Source organism: Schistocerca nitens, chromosome 11 (genome assembly GCF_023898315.1).
Source record: "Schistocerca nitens isolate TAMUIC-IGC-003100 chromosome 11, iqSchNite1.1, whole genome shotgun sequence".
Taxonomy (NCBI): domain Eukaryota; kingdom Metazoa; phylum Arthropoda; class Insecta; order Orthoptera; family Acrididae; genus Schistocerca; species Schistocerca nitens.
The window spans coordinates 18,944,741-18,962,700 of record NC_064624.1 but is presented as its reverse complement, the minus strand read 5'-3'; the positions used below and the strand labels follow the sequence as shown (position 1 = coordinate 18,962,700).

Sequence of the window (17,960 nt, the reverse complement as noted above, 5' to 3'; positions counted from 1 at the left end):
TCCTATTCAGTCTGCTGCTGTGGCTGCCCCAGGTACTGCCTGCACTGAGGTTGACCCCTCACCCGTGGTCAAGTGGTAGATCATTCCAAATTTTGGCAGGCAACAAAAAGCTTTCCGAGGGGCTGATTGTAAGGCCTCCCCGGTTCGTTTGATTAACAGGTTTTGGGCTTTACCTGTGGTTGACGATGTCTCTGAACTGGAGGATGTCATCCACCCTGTTCCAGAGGAAGCTTCTTAGCCGGCAAAGTGTGGACGTTCAGAGGGTGAGTTTGCTGGTAGTTGGTAGCTCCAATGTGAGGCGTGTAATGGAGCCTCTTAGGAACATGGCTGCCAACGTGGGGAAGGAAGCCAGTGTGCACTCCATGTGCATACTTGGGGAGGTCATTCTGGATGTGGAAAGGCTGCTTTCAGATACCATGAAGAGTACAGGGTGCAGCCAGCTGCAGGTGGTGGCTTATGTCAGTACCAATGATGTATGTCGCCTTGGATCGGAGGAGATTCTCTCTGGTTTTGGATGGCTAGTGGAAATGGTAAAGACTGCCAGTCTTGCTTGTGAGATTAAGGTAGAGGTCACCATCTGCAGCATCGTCGATAGAACAGACTGTGGTTCCTTGGTGCATAGCTGAGTGGAAGGTCCAAATCAGAGGCTCGGGCAGTTCTGTGACCGTGTAGGCTGCAGATTCTTTCACGTGCGCCATCAGGTAGTGGGTATCCAGGTTCTGCTGAATAGATCAGGAGTCCACTATACACAGGAAGCAGCTACACAGGTAGCGGGGGCTGTGTGGAAGGAACTGGACAGTTTTTTAGGTTAGAGAGCCTCAGGGAACCACAGAAAGGGAGTCTGTCTAAAAGGGGGCAGGTAAAACACAGTAAGTTAGTTGTAGAAATGATCAGTATTGTATTTCAAATGGGAACCCTACTCATACAGTTATAGTCGGTGGTGAATTTAATCTACGCTCGATATCCTGAAAAAGTTATACATTTAAAGCCGGTGGCAGGTATAAAACATTATCTGAAATTTTACTGAATGCTTTCTCAGAAAATTATTTTGAACACTTGAAGTGCAAATGGTTGCGAAAGCATACTTGACCTCTTAGCAACAAATAATCCTGGACAAATAGTGAGTATCATGACGAATACAAGGATTAGTGACCACAAGGCAGTAGCTGCTAGGCTGAATACATGCTCCTACAACCATCCAAAAGCGATGCAAAATACATCTATTTAAGAAAAGCTGATAAAAGTGCTCCTAATGACGTTTTAAGAGACTGCCTGAACTCCTTGCGATCTGATTATGTAAGTGTAGAAAAGTTGTGGAATTATTTCAAAGAGATAGTATCAACAGCAATTGAGAGATATATACCACGTAAATTAATAAAGGGATGGTACTGACCCCTCATGGTAGACAAAACGGGTCAGATCGCTGTTGCAGAAGCAGCAAAAAAAGCATGCCAAATTGAAAAGAATGCAAAATCCCCAAGACTGGCAAAGTTTTGCAGTAGTTCGAAATATAGCGCATACTTGAATGCAAGATGCTTTCAGTTATTTCCACAATGACACTGTGTCTCAAAATCTGTCGCAAAACCCAAAGAGATTCTGGTCATACATGAAGCACACCAGTGGCAAGATGCAATCAATACCTTCAGTGAGCGATAACAACGCTGAAGTCACTGATGATAGTGTCACTAAAGTAGAGTTATTAAACACGATTTTCCGAAACTCCTTCACCAAAGAAGGCAAAGTACATATTCCTGAATTCCAATCAAGAACAACTGCCAAGATGAGAAACATAGAAGTAGATATCCTCCGTGTCACAAAGCAGCTTAAATCAATAAAAGCAATGCTTCTAGGCCAAATTGTATATGAGTCAGGTTCCTCTCATAATATGCTGATACTATAGCTCCATATTTAGCAATTATATACAACCACTCTCTCACAGAAAGATCCGTACCTAAAAGCTTGAAAGTTGCTCAAGTCACACCAATACTCAGAAAGGGAAGTAGGAGTAATCTGATGAATTACATGCCCATATCACTAACGTCAAATTGCGGTAGGGTTTTGGAACATATACTGTATTCGAACATTATGAAGTATGAACCTTCCTGGCAGATTAAGACTGTGTGCCGGACCGAGACTTGAACTCGTGACCTTTGCCTTTCACTGGCAAGTGCTCTACCATCTGAGCTACCCGAGCATGACTCACGACCCATCCTCACAACTTCTTCTGCCAGTACCTCGTCTCCTACCTTCCAAAATTCACAGAAGCTCTTCTGCACAGAAGAGCTTCTGTGAATTTTGGAAGGTAGGAGACAAGGTACTGGCAGAATTGAAGTTGTGAGAATGGGTCATGAGTCGTGCTCGGGTAGCTCAGATGGTAGAGCACTTGCCCTGAAAGGCAAAGGTCCCAAGTTCAAGTCTCAATCCGGCACACAGTTTTAATCTGCCAGGAAGTTTCATATCGGTGCACACTCTGCTGCAGAGTGAAAATCTCATTATGAAGTACCTTGGAGAAAACGATTTATTGACATGTAGTCAGCATAGATTCAGAAAATATAATTCTTGCAAAACACAACTAGCCCTTTATACTCGTGAAGTAATGAGTGCTTTCGACACCGTTCCTCACAAGCATCTTCTAACCAAACTTCGTGTCTACTGAATATCACCTCAGTTGTTCGACTGGATTCGTGATTTCCTGTCAGCGTTCATAGTAATAGATGGAAATTCATTGAGTAAAACAGAAATGATATCCGGCCTTCCCCAAGGAAGTGTTATAGGTCCTCTATTGTTCCTGATTATATTAACGATATAGGAGACAATCTCAGTAGCCATCTTAGATTGTTTGCAGATGATGCTGTCATTTACCATCTTGTAAAGTCGTGAGATGACCGAAATGAATTGCAAAATTATTAAGATAAGGTATCTGTATGGTGTGAAAAGTGGCAATTGACGCTGAATAAAGAAAAGTGTGAAGTTATTCACATGAGTACTAAAAGAAGTCCGCTAAATTTCGATTACACAATAAGTCATACAAATCTGAAAGCTGTAAATTCAACTAAATACTTTGGCATTACAATTAAAAATACCATAAATTGGAACGATCACATAGATAATGTGGGTAGTGCCAACCAAAGATCGTGATTCATTATCAGAACACTTGGAAGATGCAACAGATCTACTAAGGGAACTGCTTACACCATGCTTGCCCACACTATTCTGGAGTATTTCTGATGGGACTGACAGATTGGGAGAAATAATGATCACAATATAATAAGAGAAATCAGGGCTTGCACAGAACAATTTAAGTGCTCATTTTTCCTGCATGCTGTCCGAGAGTTGAAAGGTAGAGGGACAGCTTGAAGGTGGTTCATTGAACCCTCTGCCAGACACTTTATTGTGAATAGCAGAGTAATGATGTAGATGTATATACTGACAGCTCTAAAACCATGGGTAGGATGGGATACACAATTATATATGTTGGTCAGGAACAACATCTGTTGTTACAGACATTTATTATTTTAATGTCAGAGCTGATAGCCATTAATAGAGCCCTGCATTTTATTAAACAGATCCCGTTGATTGTGTTTTAATCTGTAGTGACCATGAGCTGTCTCATTGCCATTGATTGATATTACCCTTGTCACCTTGTGCTATCTGTTATTCATGACCACCACTCTGGTTTTGGTCATACTGCATGCTCAGCTGTCTTTCCTGTGGTCCAAAGTCATGTGGGTATCCCAGGGAATGAACAGGATGACCATATTGCTAAGAAGCAGTTACATGACTGACATTTGCTTTGATGATCACAGCTTGTGGATTCAAAAATGTATTTCCTCACTCGGAGACCACTGCTGCATCACCCTGCTCCTGCTGTTCCTGCTGGAAAAATTCCACTGTTCTATGTCACTTCTGCATCAGTCGTGCCGGACTAACCTATAGTTTCATTTTATGTCAAAATCTGTCCTGACATTGTGATTGCAGAGCTTTACAGTCATTAGCTCATATCATCGTGAAATGCCTCTTTCTCCTAACCCTCCATACTAAGCATGGTCTTCCAAATTCTTTCCCTTTAATATTAGTGGATGACTTACAGACAGTTAAACCAGTTTTGTGTTTTCTCCTAGAAGGTGTTTTTTATTGTCCTATGTAACATTTTAAAATTACCTTCAAAGCAGGGGCACGTTGGTTAGGGCAGCTCCTGCTGCATACTGGGTCTGGGAGATCCTTGACACTACCTCCTTTGCCAGCTGCCTCCATCATCCCTCTTTCACTTTGTTTGTTACATTTAGATGTGATAAGCTTCTTTTTCTGCCACAACCTTACTTCCATTTTAGTGGTAGGATTTGTTGACAATTGTGTGTGTTCCCCTCTTTTATGCTTTGAGTATAATGGATCAAGAGTGAGGTGGCTTTGATAGAGCATCTCCAACCAGATGAAGAACCCTGAGGGAATTCACATGCTGCCATATTATTTCTCTCATGTCGTCTTATTATTGTGTTCTCTTTGTAGCCATGCCACTTTTACTGTTACAAATCTCCCAGGTAGAAGGCATTTTTTTACTCTGTAACTACAAGGTGTACAACTTTGCTTCCACCGCTTTTCCCCAACATTTGAGGCTTTAATGAAACAAATTGGTTACACATGTATCATTCAAAATATTTTCCATCGCTGGCCACTACTTTCTCCCATCTTTCGGCCATTGTACGAATCCCACGTCAAAAAAATTGTTCATGTATTGAAGCGATCCACAAATTGATCCAATTTGTGACTTCTTCATGAGATCGGAAGTGTTGGTCAGCCAGACCATGCGCCATTGATCTAAACAGGTGATAGTCAGAGGGGGCAATGTCTGGAGAATATGGTGGGTGGGGTAGGACTTCCCATTTTGACGTTTCCAAGTACATTTTGACCTCTTTTGCAACATGGGATCACGCGCTGTCATGCTGGAAAATCACTTTATCATGTCTCTTGCTGTATTGTGGCCATTTGTTTTTTAATGCTCTGCTCAAACGCATTAGTTGGGTTTGATAACAATCACCTGTGATTGTTTCACTTGGTTTTAACACCTCATAGTACACAACGCTGAGCTGGTCCCACCAGACGCAGAGCATGATCTTGGAGCCATGAATATTCGATTTGGCCGTCGACGTGGAAGCATGGCTGGGATATCCCCATGATTTTTTGCATATTGGATTATTGTAATGAACCCATTTTTCGTCTCCATCACAATGCAATGCCGGAATCCCTTCCATTTTTGCCTCTGAAGCAACTGGTCACAAACATACAAATGCCATTCAACGTCACTTGGTTTCAGCTCACACAGGACCAAAGCTCCTTCTTTCTGAATCATGCCCGTAGCCTTGAGATGTTTTGAAATGGCTTGCTGTGTCACTCCCATTAATCGTGCCAATTTTTCTTGATGGGACTGATGACCATAGATGTTAAGTCCCATAGTGCTCAGAGCCATTTTGAATTCTTCTTGAGTTTGATGTGAGTCTTCATTCAGCAATGTCTCCAGATTTGTATCGTCAGAAACATTCTGTCTTTCACTACTATGCTGGTCTACTGTGTTAAAATCGCCATTTTTGAAACGTTGAAACTACTAAGGACACATTTTTTCACTAATAGCATCCTTACCATACATACTTGAGAGCATTCGATGAGACTCAGCTGCTGTTTTCTTCATATTGAAACAAAACAGTAACATCTCCCGCAAATAACAAGAATTTGGCGTGTAAACTGACATTTTCAATCAAGAACAACTTTATGATGCAGACACAAATCAACTAATGTTTGAATGAGGTTATGTTGACTGAGGTCCAAGTTAACTGCCTGACATCTGCGATCTGTTTCTTTCGACCCCTACGTACTGTTGTCGCCACCTATCGGCAAACAGTGGAAGCAAAGTTGTACACCTTATATTTTTACTCTTAATGAGATTGGCTGGGTGTCAGAGCAGGTGGTGTTTCTCTCACCAGGCTGAGCCATGAGAGACCATTTGTCTGCTCTGACCTACATTGGACCTGATCCATATACTTTTACTTCTCCATAAACTATTTCTTAGCTGTGGTGACAATATTGCCTTCAGTGCTCCAGTTTTACCCCTCCTAGATACTTTCAACATACAGTCACATTTCTGGCAGATATCACTAACTCCGGATGAACTACCTGTTGTCCAAGTCACTAGTGACTTCACAGTTTAACCCCTAGACCACCAACCCACCAACTAACAAGCCAATACGAATGGCTCTACAAACAATGTAGTAAAATATACTAGCAGATACAATGCACAAGAGTATCATTAATATAAAATGTTTGGGGAATGCATGTTGATACAAGTGACTTCCTAGGTCTTGATGGCATGTACCAGAAATTGTGCTATCAAAGATGGGAAAGCTTTAGTCATGAAACAAGAACTCCAGGGGTAAGCTGACAGTTCGGTGTCAGAAATTTGATTGAAAGCAAAGGAAGAAGTGGGCAAAAAAGTAAATGAGAAGTGGGCCGATGTGGGCAGCTGTGGTCGGGGTAGTGAAAGGAAAAGAAATTTTTAGGGAAGAGATAACACCCTAAAGAAAAAGGTTCATTGTGCCACATGAGGAGTCGGAAAGAGTGAAAGTAGACAATGTTCATATGCATTATATGCTTGAGCTCTGTTATGGAGCAGATTCACAAACTTTATTTTGTAGGATGCAGGTGCACACAAAACTGAACAAATGTAGAAAAAAGACTACATTTATTTACCTGTTCTGCACAGCATATGTCATGACAGTTATTGCATCTCATAACCATTTGCCACTACTATACTCACAAAATACAAAACGAATTGAACAAGCACATACCTGATGACTCCGTGCAGCCTCTCACTCTCCCACATATTGTTGCACACTCACATTGTGCAGATTCATACCAAATTCCTGGCCTGTTGTTGTGGTGGTAAACAATGAGAAATGGACTCTCACACTAATGCAATAGAAAACACTCACAGGTACATCATTCAACAAATTGATACTTGGTGGAACATCTGAAGTATACATTTATGTCCCACATATCCCCAGAAATGGAAAAAAGATCTTTTCATATGTACATGAATGAAAATGAAATTACTGATATAAAAAGAAATCATTAGAAAAAGACCCAAGTGCAGTCAAAACATCACAAATATCCAGAGGTACGTAACAAAATTATGTAAATACAACCAACAAAATAAACCTGTTACAGTGTCAGAATGGTAAGAAAATGTAAGAATGGTGAAAACAATTTCGCAAAAACATCAGTAAATCTGCACAGCACATATAATACAGCATGGAAAAGTGGTATTCATAATAAATAAACAATTAGCAAGAATGTGTTACATTTCTCATTTGTGTGCATCTAACCATTTTGTGCAACAAGAACCTAATGCAATGTAATATGTATGTCTTCAACCATTATTGCCAGAAGGGTATGAAGCAAGGCAAAATAAAAAAGTATTTTAAATAATTAGTGTATCCAAATATGAGTGTAAAAAAGAAAAAAAAGTATATTCCTGATAGCCTATAACAGTACATTATCTGACCATAATGCCTCAAAACCATAAAATCAAAGCATATTCATAACATCATATAACAGCAATAATTTCTGACCATAGTGCCTCATAGTAAATACAGAGTCGTCAAAATAGGAAAGTGTGAACAAAAGCGATGTTTGAATATTTACACCTTATCTTTAATACATTCATGATGACGCTAAAGGCTTATCCTTATTCTACTGTTAAATGTGAATAGTGTGTCATAAATTTATACACAAGCAGCTTATAAAACTGCAAATTCGAAAAAGTTATTGTGTAACTAAAATTGAAACATGTTTTCTGTTAAAAGATCATAGAAAGAGCTTGTCAACAAACAATTCAAAGAAATTTAAAATTTGAACTTTGTACAGTGTTAAGATATGTCCTAAGCCAAGAGAACAAAATGGAATAAGGAAAAATGAGAAATGTATATTAAATATATTTTGTGATGTGTTCATTGATGACATATCCTTATAAATGTGTAGCACTGGTAAACACATCCTTGTGAAGCACTTTGAAGGCCATAATTATGTGCTTTATGCACATAATATCGTGCACATTTTGCTGGTTTCATACACATTCACTGGAATCATCTTATTCATAATGTAGAATATGGCAATAATATGTTGTAGCTGCTCATAATGTAGATTATGGCAATTATATGTTGTAACTGCACATGCCATACACACAATACATTGTGGTGCAGTGAAATAGGGGGCAGGTGGAGGGCTGTAAACAAACACACTGATGGCCAGGCAGGAATACAACCAGACATTGCCCTACTCAGCTGTGGTGGCCGATCGACCAGAATTGCTGTTCCACCACACTACATTATAGTATGACATAATGCCTTCCATAACAGCAGGTGCTGCTCCCTGCTGATCACATGCGACAACATGAAACTAGATGACAGTAGTTACTCTGACAGAATACTATGTGTTGGAATGCATGTACATTATTGTCTCCCTGTCTCCTCACTGTAAAACCACATAGGCCACATAGTTACACATCAAAATTTATTCTTGGTGTCTCGTTCACTGCAGCTTCTTACTGTCAAAGATGTCGCATAACCCTAAACTTTTTCTTCACATAACTATGACTTACAACACTGGCATAACTGCTGTTTGAGGACAGTGTAGCTAACACACACATATTAATACTACAATTCAAAGTTCCATAGACTGTTTATAACTCAGTAAAATTATGCATCACACTGTCAGAATTATGTCATTCACTTTTGTGATATACCCTCACATGTTCAATATGTCTGCAGCTCGTGGTCTTGCGGTAGCGTTCTTGCTTCCTGCGCACGGGTTCCCGGGTTCGATTCCCGGTGGGGTCAGGGATTTTCTCTACCTCGTGATGACTGGGTGTTGTGTGTTCATCATCACTGACTTGCAAGTCGCTGAAGTGGCGTCAACTAAAAAGGACTTGCAATACGGTGGCCGAACTTCCCCGCAAGGGGCCTCCTGGCCAACAAGGCCATATGATCATTTCATTTCATCTTCAATATGCTGCATTCCATATGACTTCCCACAGTTAATGTATTCCAGATGTAAACAGTTTGGCTCCACAGTTTTACTTATATGAAATTATCTGTTGAAATAATTGTAGAACTTTCTAATTTCATTATTTGTCTTATAAGGCTTCGTAAGTGTCCTCACTACTTGTTTTGTAAAAGCACGGCTTCCAACCAAATACACTCATGCTCATAAATTAAGTATAATGCTGATACAATGGTGAAACAATGCCCTGGTGGGTGGTTTGCAGGTTTAAATCACCTCGGGGTATGACCATGCGGTGCATTTGACCTGCGGTCATTGCACGGTGGTGCTGACAGCAGTACACATACGCGAAGGTGTATTGGTGCATGTCAGAGTACGGTGCAGCGGGTAAGTGTGCAGACACTTTCAGACGTGCTAATGGTGACTGTGTTGAAAATGGCTCAAAGAACACATACTGATGACGTTATGAGGGGTAGAATACTAGGGCAACTGGAGACAGGTCAAACACAGCAGGTCATAGCAGGGACCCTCTGTGTGCCGCAAAGTGTGATCTCAAGATTATGGCGACAATTCCATCAGACAGGAAATGTGTCCAGGCTCTACAGTACGGGACATCCATAGTGTACAACACCACAAGAAGGCCGATATCTCACCATCAGTGCCTGCAGATGGCCACAGACTACTGCAGGTAGCCTTGCTCAGGACCTTACCGCAACCACAGGGAACCTTACTGCAGCCACTAGAACAGTTGTCTCCAGACACACAGTGTACAGACGATGCAACAGACATGGTTTATGTGCCCGGAAACCTGCAAGGTACATTCCACTGATCCCTGGTCACAGGAGAGCCTGTAAAGCCTGGTGTCAAGAACACAGTGCGTGGTCATTGGAACAGTGGTCCCAGCTTATGTTCACGGACGAGTCCAGGTATAGTCTGAACAGTGATTCTCGCTGGGTTTTCATCAGCATGAACCAGGAACCAGATACCAACCACTTAATGTCATTGAAAGGGATCTGTATGGAGGTCGTGGTTTGATGGTGTGGGATGGGATTACGACTGGTGCACGTACACCCCTGCATGTCTTTGACAGGGGAGCTGTTACAGGTCAGGTGTATCGGGACGTCATTTTGCACCAGTATGTCTGCCTTTTCAGGGGTACAGTGGGTCCCACCATCATCCTGATGGATGATAGTGCACGGCTCCACCGAGCTGCCATCATGGAGCAGTTCCTTGAAAGAGAAAATATCAGGCGAATGGAGTGGCCTGCCTGTTCTCTGGATCTAAACCCCATCGAGCACGTCCGGGATGTTCTCAGTCGACGTATCGCTGCACATCTTCAAACCCCTACGACACTTCAGGAGCTCCGACAGGCACTGGTGCAAGAATGGGAGGCTATACCCCAGCAGCTGCTCGACCACCTGATCCAGGGTATGCCAACCTGCTGTGCAGCCTGTGTATGTGTGCATGGTGATTGTATCCCATATTGATGTCGGGGTACATGCGCGGGAAAGTGGCGTTTTGTAACACATGTGTTTCGGGACGGTTTTCTTAACTTACCACCAATACCTAGGACATACAGATTTGTGTAGTGTGTGTTCCCTATGTGCCTATGCTATTAGTGCCAGTTTTGTGTAGTGCCACATTATGTGGCACCACAATCTGCAATTATCCTTAATTAATGAGCATGAATGTAGTTTGGATGTGTAGTAACTAGTCTGCTGCTGCTGCTGCTGCCACTCTACATTTTTGCTGTGGTCATTCCTGTGCTGCTGCCCCTGGCTCAGCTCACCATGTGGAGATTGACTGGTGGCATTACTGCATGTGACATAATGGTGTTCAGTCTGCTGTGAGCCATGGGAATGGCCCTCTGCAACAACCATGATGGTGTTGCTATTTCACTCAGTAGCAGTAAAAAATAGTGGTGGTGCTACAATATTTATACTACTCACATGAAAATGTGGGATCTGTGCAACCTCACTTTCCTCTAGATCCATTTTATTTAACTGTGGACAGACCTGGCTACTGCAATCCAGAAGCCCATCAGTATTAATAGGGAAGTCATTAATGTCAATAATGCACATTAACACATCTTCAGTAATCACTTCTCTCTGTTGCGTGAAGTTACCTCATACATCATAATCCGTATCATGGTGAATATTGTTAACTGCAAGTGCTGACTCATTATGTGTAATTATGGTTGTAGAACGAGTCTGATCTGAAACTTGTTTAGTTTGACTGTGGAGGTCAGGCTAGCATGCATCAGTGATTCGCTTATTGACCCAGTCTGTCTTGAGTTTCTCTATCATTATGCGGCATTCAGCATGTGATGATATTTTGAAATTAAATAAAAAAGTTCATTTTTGTATGTGTTAATTTATCCTGTGTACCTCATGTAGGGAATTATTTCCTCAATAGATTTTTTGTATTTAAACTTCAAAGGAAATCAAATATGTCTCCGTGTGCAGCTTTGGGTTGCATCACCAGAATTGTTGTGGCCAAATATACATTATTGTTTTCACTAATATGAATGTTTTCAAAATTTCCTTTACTTTCTTCTGGCTCCAAGTAGTTAATTGCATTTCTTACAAATTCAAAGCCACTGTTCTCTGTACCATTAGCCACTGTCTATCATTTCACTTAAGCCCAACAGAGGTAAAAATAGTTTTAAACAATTTATAACTCAGTTTATTCTTCAGATATCACTACTCAGTGTCATGTCCTATGAGGCTTTGCTACACATTTTGTGAGCAGACCCATCATATAAATGCTGTGACCTATATCAACTGCATTTGAAGACTGCACATGACCTGTGTCACCACGCTGTAAGCAACACCCCTATTATTCTCTATTATGTAGCACTGCCAAGAGTGATGCAGAAAACCAGACATTAATGGAAAGAAAATAAGAGGAGAAACTTGTTTATTGTAAAGATTTCAGTGTTGGAGTGTGTGCAGTACCTTGTTTTGAATGTACTCTATGAATAATGATTTATAAGTAAATGTAAAAGAACAATGCTTATGTATTAGCTCCTCCAATAAAATCCTTTCTGGGACTCAAAATAATTCTATAGCAATCTGCTTATTTTCATAATACATATGGGTGCTGCCACATGCCTCGAATTGATGCCAAATTATGATCACTAGGTTTGAGAAATGTCTGCCAAAATGTGTCAGGTTATGCTACACTGCAAGAAAGCACTGAGAGGCACATAAATAATTACATGTGCAGGAGCAGATAGCAGCTTGCGCTAAATCCCCATGGCAGTGGTGGCTAAGTAGCAGGTAATACCATGACAATGGTCATTACTCAATGCCAAAACAGACCACTCAAGGGCTTAAAGGAAGGCAATTGTATCAACAGCCCCATATGGGAGGCAGATTGTCAGGTCAGCACATGAAGTTAAAGGTCAGTAAATGCCATGAAATGCACTAAAGAGGAGATAGAACTAAGATTCTCAACAAAGACACGTGTACAAACTAAGATTGTCAGCAGAGAAACTGTAGCACATGAATGACTTTGTGGGGATATGTGTTAATAGAATATGTGGCCAGCAAATTAGCTTTACTAAATTCCTTTGTGCCTGAGAGATGAAACCCACCAGGAAGCCCAGAGCTGTTTTGTGGTTATGTGTGTGGCATGCATGGGGTCCTGAGCTATTCGACCCTTTCTTCTTTCCCAGGCTGCATTCCCTTCCCCATATCTACTCCTTCCATCCTAGCTTCTACCCTTCCTGCCCCATTTCTCTCTTGGTGTTTCCCTTCATGACAACCCAGTTATTCCCTTGGTTTCACTATTCTTTTTTGGTCTTGTTTTTCCACTTGCCTGCTTTTTAGGCTTTTTCTGGTCCCCCATGGGGTTTTACCTCTCTTTGTAAATTCTTTTTCCATAGTATGACCCATCTTGGGAAGAACTCTATCACCTACCAGGGATGTGGCTTCCTCAAGGAACACCCCATCCTGGCATCTCCAGGCCAAGAAGCCTGTTACTTCAGGTCAAATGTGGGACCAACGCCCTGCGGGCCTCAAGGCTGCCTGTTCTATGAACCATGCTCTGTGGGCCTCCAGGCTGCTTGTTCTATGTCAGACCCTGATATTACTGTGACTTGGTTTCTTGCTGACCACACTTTCTCTCGCCCTTTGAAGGAGGAGGAGGAGGAGATGTGCAAGTCTCAGGACAAGGCTACTCCTCCCAGACATCCTAGGGGGGGTCTCACTCCCTCCCTTTTAATCAGTGTCTGATCGTACATTCATGAGTCACTCCATGCGTGCCGGTTAGGAACACTGACTGGCCCGTTCAACATCCATCTGGCTGATTAAACGATTTTCCTCCAGTGGTTACTATCTCCACTTTCTGTAACTGCAGTCTCTTTTTTTCTCTCTACTCCATAGCTTGTCTTGTATTTCAGGAATCTTGTTCTATGGGCACTTATAGTCTGACTTCATGGCTTCTAAGCTCACCAGAGTCAAGTCAGCCCTTTGTGAGCATTGGGTCATGTGTGTATGTTGATACAAATGGACATTGTTAGATCCTAGGTTCCTCTTCATACTGCACTGGAAGTGATGGTCGTTTGAATCCATTTAGATTCCATAGTAACGCTATGCAACCTCCCCTCAGACTGGCCTCCTATGTTTCCTGCTCCTCTTTCCTTCCTTTGAAAGCTCCTTCCCCTTCCTTTTCCCTGGGAGTTTCAATGCTCATAACCGTCTGTGGGGGGGGGGGGGGGGGGCGGGGCATGGTGGTGGAACAGGGGAGGAGGGGGTTACTGCAGCCACTGGCCAGGGCAGGATTGCTTTAGACATACTGACAGGGCCTGCTCTGTGCCTTATCGACCATGGAACCCTCATACACTTTAGTGCAGCACACATTTCTTCAAGCATTGATCTTTCCATTTATAGCCTGGATCCTCCACTCCATTCAGTGGGGAGTTCTTAGTGGTTTGTAAAACTGCAATGATTTTCTGATCATCTTACCTCTTCTTCAGCATTACTTGCCTGGATGCCTTCCCAAGTGGAAGCATTTTGGCCACTATCCTCTGGGGAATTTCTCTGAAAGATTTCCTTGCCAGTACGTACTCTACCACTGAGCATTTTGCTTGGCATTTCACCCAGGCGGCAGTGTTGGTCCACTGTTCACCTGCTTTCTGTCTTCTCAAACACCATTTGGAATGACTCCCTTTAACTTTAATACCCCTCCAGAGCCTTATAATGTCTCATGTAGCAAGTGAGAATTTGCCAGCAACTTTGCTCTGTGCCCTGACATAGTTCCCGGACTGAACCCAGTGCACAACCAAATGCTTCAACACTTACTGGTGTATAGCTAACCTCATATACTTGCCCTTTCTGTGTGTCTCTGGAGTGAGTGTTGTTATTCCAGTTTTGAAATTTGGCAGACCACCTCTTCAGATGAATAATTATTGTCCTATCAGTTTAACCAATGTCCTCTTCAAATTATATGAACTTATAGTGAGTCAAAGGCTGTATTGGATCCTTGAATCCCAGGACTTTTGTCTTCGACCCAGGGTGCTTTCCACTGAGGCCGCTCTGCTGCAGATAATTCAGTCCATCTGGAGTCTGCTAACCAAACAGCTTGTGCAGGCTGCGAACACCTTGTTGCAGTCTTCTTCGATCTACATAAGGCTTATGATGGTGCCAACACGTCCTTGCCACCTTACATGAGTGGGGCCTCTGTGGTCTGCTCCCGATTTTTATTCACACTTTCTTCCATGTCACACTTTCCAGGACAAGTGGGCACCATCTGTAGCACCTCCAATCTGCAGGAGAATCTGGTTCTACAGGGTTCTGTTTTCATTGTCCCTCTCATTTTAGTGGCTATCGATGGTCTGGTGGCCTGTGGTGTCATCCTATTTGTATACTGATGATTTTTTTATTCGTCTGTGATGGGAATTGCTGAATGCAGACTGCAGGCAGCTACACTAAGCACAATCTTGGGCTCTCACTCGTGGTTTCACTTTTTCGTCCAACAAAACCTGCGGTACTCATTTCTTTTGTTGTCATACAGTGTTTCCCAATCTGAGTCTGTACATTGATTGTCATCTCTCAATATGATGGAGTCTCATCATTCCTTGAGACTGGTCTTTGATGCCTGGTTGATGTGGCTTCTCCATTTTCATCAACTAAAGTGGACATGTTGGTCACAACTCTAGTGCTGTGCATTGCCTCAGCAACACTAACTGGGGTGTAGACCACTCTACTCTGGTACAGCTTTACACAGTATTGGTTCAGTCCTATCTATATTATTAGGGTCTTGTATACAGCCTGGCATCACATTCAGTGTTACAGATGCTGGACACAATACACCATTATGAGATATGACTGGCAACTGGTGCATTTTGGACTAGCCCCATGACCAGCCTCCTAGCAAAGGCAGGGGTTTTACTATAGTGTGTTCTACACCAGCAGCCATTGATCACTTATGCGTTAAGCTTCTGCTTCTCTTTGGATCACCCAAATGACTGTCTTCTCTTTCCAGATACAGAGATCCACGTCCTGGAATGGCGGCACAGGTCTGCAGTTATGATTTTCATCTGCATCTGATCCCTTTTTTCTGAACTCCAGCTTTCCCCTCTACAACCTCTTCTCCAGGCCCACTCACGTACATCTCTGTGGTGCACCCCCCATCCGCAGCTCTGTTTTGACCTATTACAAGGTCCGAAAGACTCAGCTCATCCTGAGGTCCCCTGCCTCTGGCTTTTATCCACTCTTGATGTGTGTCAGGATTCTCAAGTAGTCTATACTTATGGCTCGATTGGTAGCCAGTCACACTGGCTTTGCTTATGTCCATGTGGGGATGTAATGAACTCCACTCTTTGCCAGATGCAGAGTTGGTAGTCATCTCTTGTGCTCTTGAGCACATCTGTACCTGCACTGGTGAGTCCTTCCTCTTCTATAGCGACTCTTTGAGCAGTTTGTAATCTCTGACCAGTGTTACCCTCGCCATCCCTTGGACCTGACTAACCAGAATTTCTTTTCTGCCCTTGAACAATGTGCATGGTCGGTGGTGTTTGTCCGGCCCGTGGGCCACATTGGTATTCCGGGGAATGAAATCAATGACATGCTGGGCAAACTGGCTACCAGCAAACTGCCTCTTGAGACTGGTATTCCAAAGTTTACCCTTTGATCAGTATTATGCGGAAAAGTTCTAAGATTTGAAAAATTGAATGGCATGCTCCAAATTTGCTGAACTACATCTGATAAAGGAGACAACAAATTTGTGGAGGTCCTCCATGTGGGCTTCTTGCATGGACTCTATTGTCTTTTGCTGGCTCTGCATCAGCCATACTTGGCTGACAGTCATCTCCTCTGGCACAAGGATCCACTCCACTCTTATTGTGGTGCTTGTATAATAGTTGTCAGCATTTTGCTGCACTGTCCTAACCTGGTTGCCCTGTTGCAGGCTCTTCCTGATTTACTAACCCTGTATTAGCAGACGATGTCTCTGTGGCTGACATGGTTTTATGGTTTATTTGTAAATGAGCTTTTTACCACTCTCTCTCTCTCTCTCTCTCTCTCTCTCTCTCTCTCGAACACACACACAGAGGGCACCTTAGCTGTCGCCTCATTGAGGGCTTAGCAGGATGCCCTGTTACTTTTTTTGACCTGAATGGACAGCAGCTGCCTGGCCTTTCTGGTGCACATCAGCCCTCCCCCTACCCACCCTTTTGCTCTTCTACCCCCTCCTTGCGTTTTTTTACTTGGTATTCGTCTTCTGTTTTTCTGTGCTTCTCTTGCCCTGCCTGTATTGCTAGTCTTTTCTGGGTATTGTTCAGTAGGGTGCCTCTTGTAAATGACAGCAGTTATGTCCCCCATTCCACTTTCTACCTTTGGGGGCCTCCAGCTTCTTCTTGGATGGGGCACCTCACACACCTTTCTTACTTCCCCCCTTTTCTTCTTTCTTCTTCATTTATCTTGGCTTTGTTGACCGTAAGTGGACCTTGGCATTTTCTTTCCATAGGTTTTGTGCATTAGGCCCTTCTTTGGCATGTAGTTTTGTTGGTTTTACTGTTCCAGGTATGAGGGACTGACGACCTCATTGTCTGGTCCCTTGCCCATTAAACCAACCAAGTAGCATGAGAGATGACAATCACTGAAAAGTGTGATGGTGTACATAATAAAATATTGAGTTATGTTACTTTATAGAAGTGTTTCAGCAGTTCTTATCGACAGATTGTATTTGATTTTTGCTTTCAGCATGTTGAAGTTCCATTTGTACTACCAGTACCCACTCATATAAAGGAAGATCCGGAGCTAAATTTGGAAGCAGAAGAAACTGAGAATATTGTAAGTATTAATATCAAATATATATTTCATGTGGAGAAAAATATGTCATTGCCTCACTGTAAAATGTAAAAGATGCATTACAGTGAAATAAACATTGATTTTCAATTACTAATTTTCCAGTATTGTTGTATTATTTTGCTCTGGTTATATTACATTATTTTCAGGCTGTTGAGAATCACACCTGAAAAGTACTTTTAACAGCATATGTAACCATCTTTTCTATGAAATTTTTTCATATCAATCATGTTCTGTAATACATGTGTGTGAGCAAAGCCTTAAGTTCACATTTAGTCAAGTGCAAGTTCTTGTAAACCAAGTAAGTTGCGAAAGACTCTTCCCTTCAATAACTTCTGATTAATGCATAACAGGGGAATACATCAGACACCTTACGAAAGGCTCATTCGGATTTGTGAGTTTATGCTAAAAAATTTTCAAGTGTCGGAAAATTATACCTTATGTAGGATGGTACAGTAATTCTCACCTACATTAAATGTGGCTAATTCTGTTTACGTGCTGTAGTAGTTATAGATTTGACAGTCATACAAAAATTTTCAGATTTGGGATTTAGTAAGCATTTCTGTTGAACAGAAGGTAGATTAAACTCATGATGAATTT

General features: G+C 42.1%; 1 protein-coding gene across 7 annotated transcripts in view; it reads left to right on the top strand.

Annotated features, from left to right (window-relative positions):
• Nucleotides 1-17,960, top strand: part of LOC126213167 (zinc finger protein 708-like) — a 151,007-nt gene that overhangs the window by 74,772 nt on the left and 58,275 nt on the right. For all 7 annotated transcript variants that reach the window (XM_049940789.1, XM_049940793.1, XM_049940792.1 and 4 more), the window contains one exon: nucleotides 17,256-17,345. In XM_049940789.1, coding sequence (XP_049796746.1) covers nucleotides 17,256-17,345 — 90 coding nt within the window. The remainder of the gene's footprint in view (nucleotides 1-17,255; nucleotides 17,346-17,960) is intronic.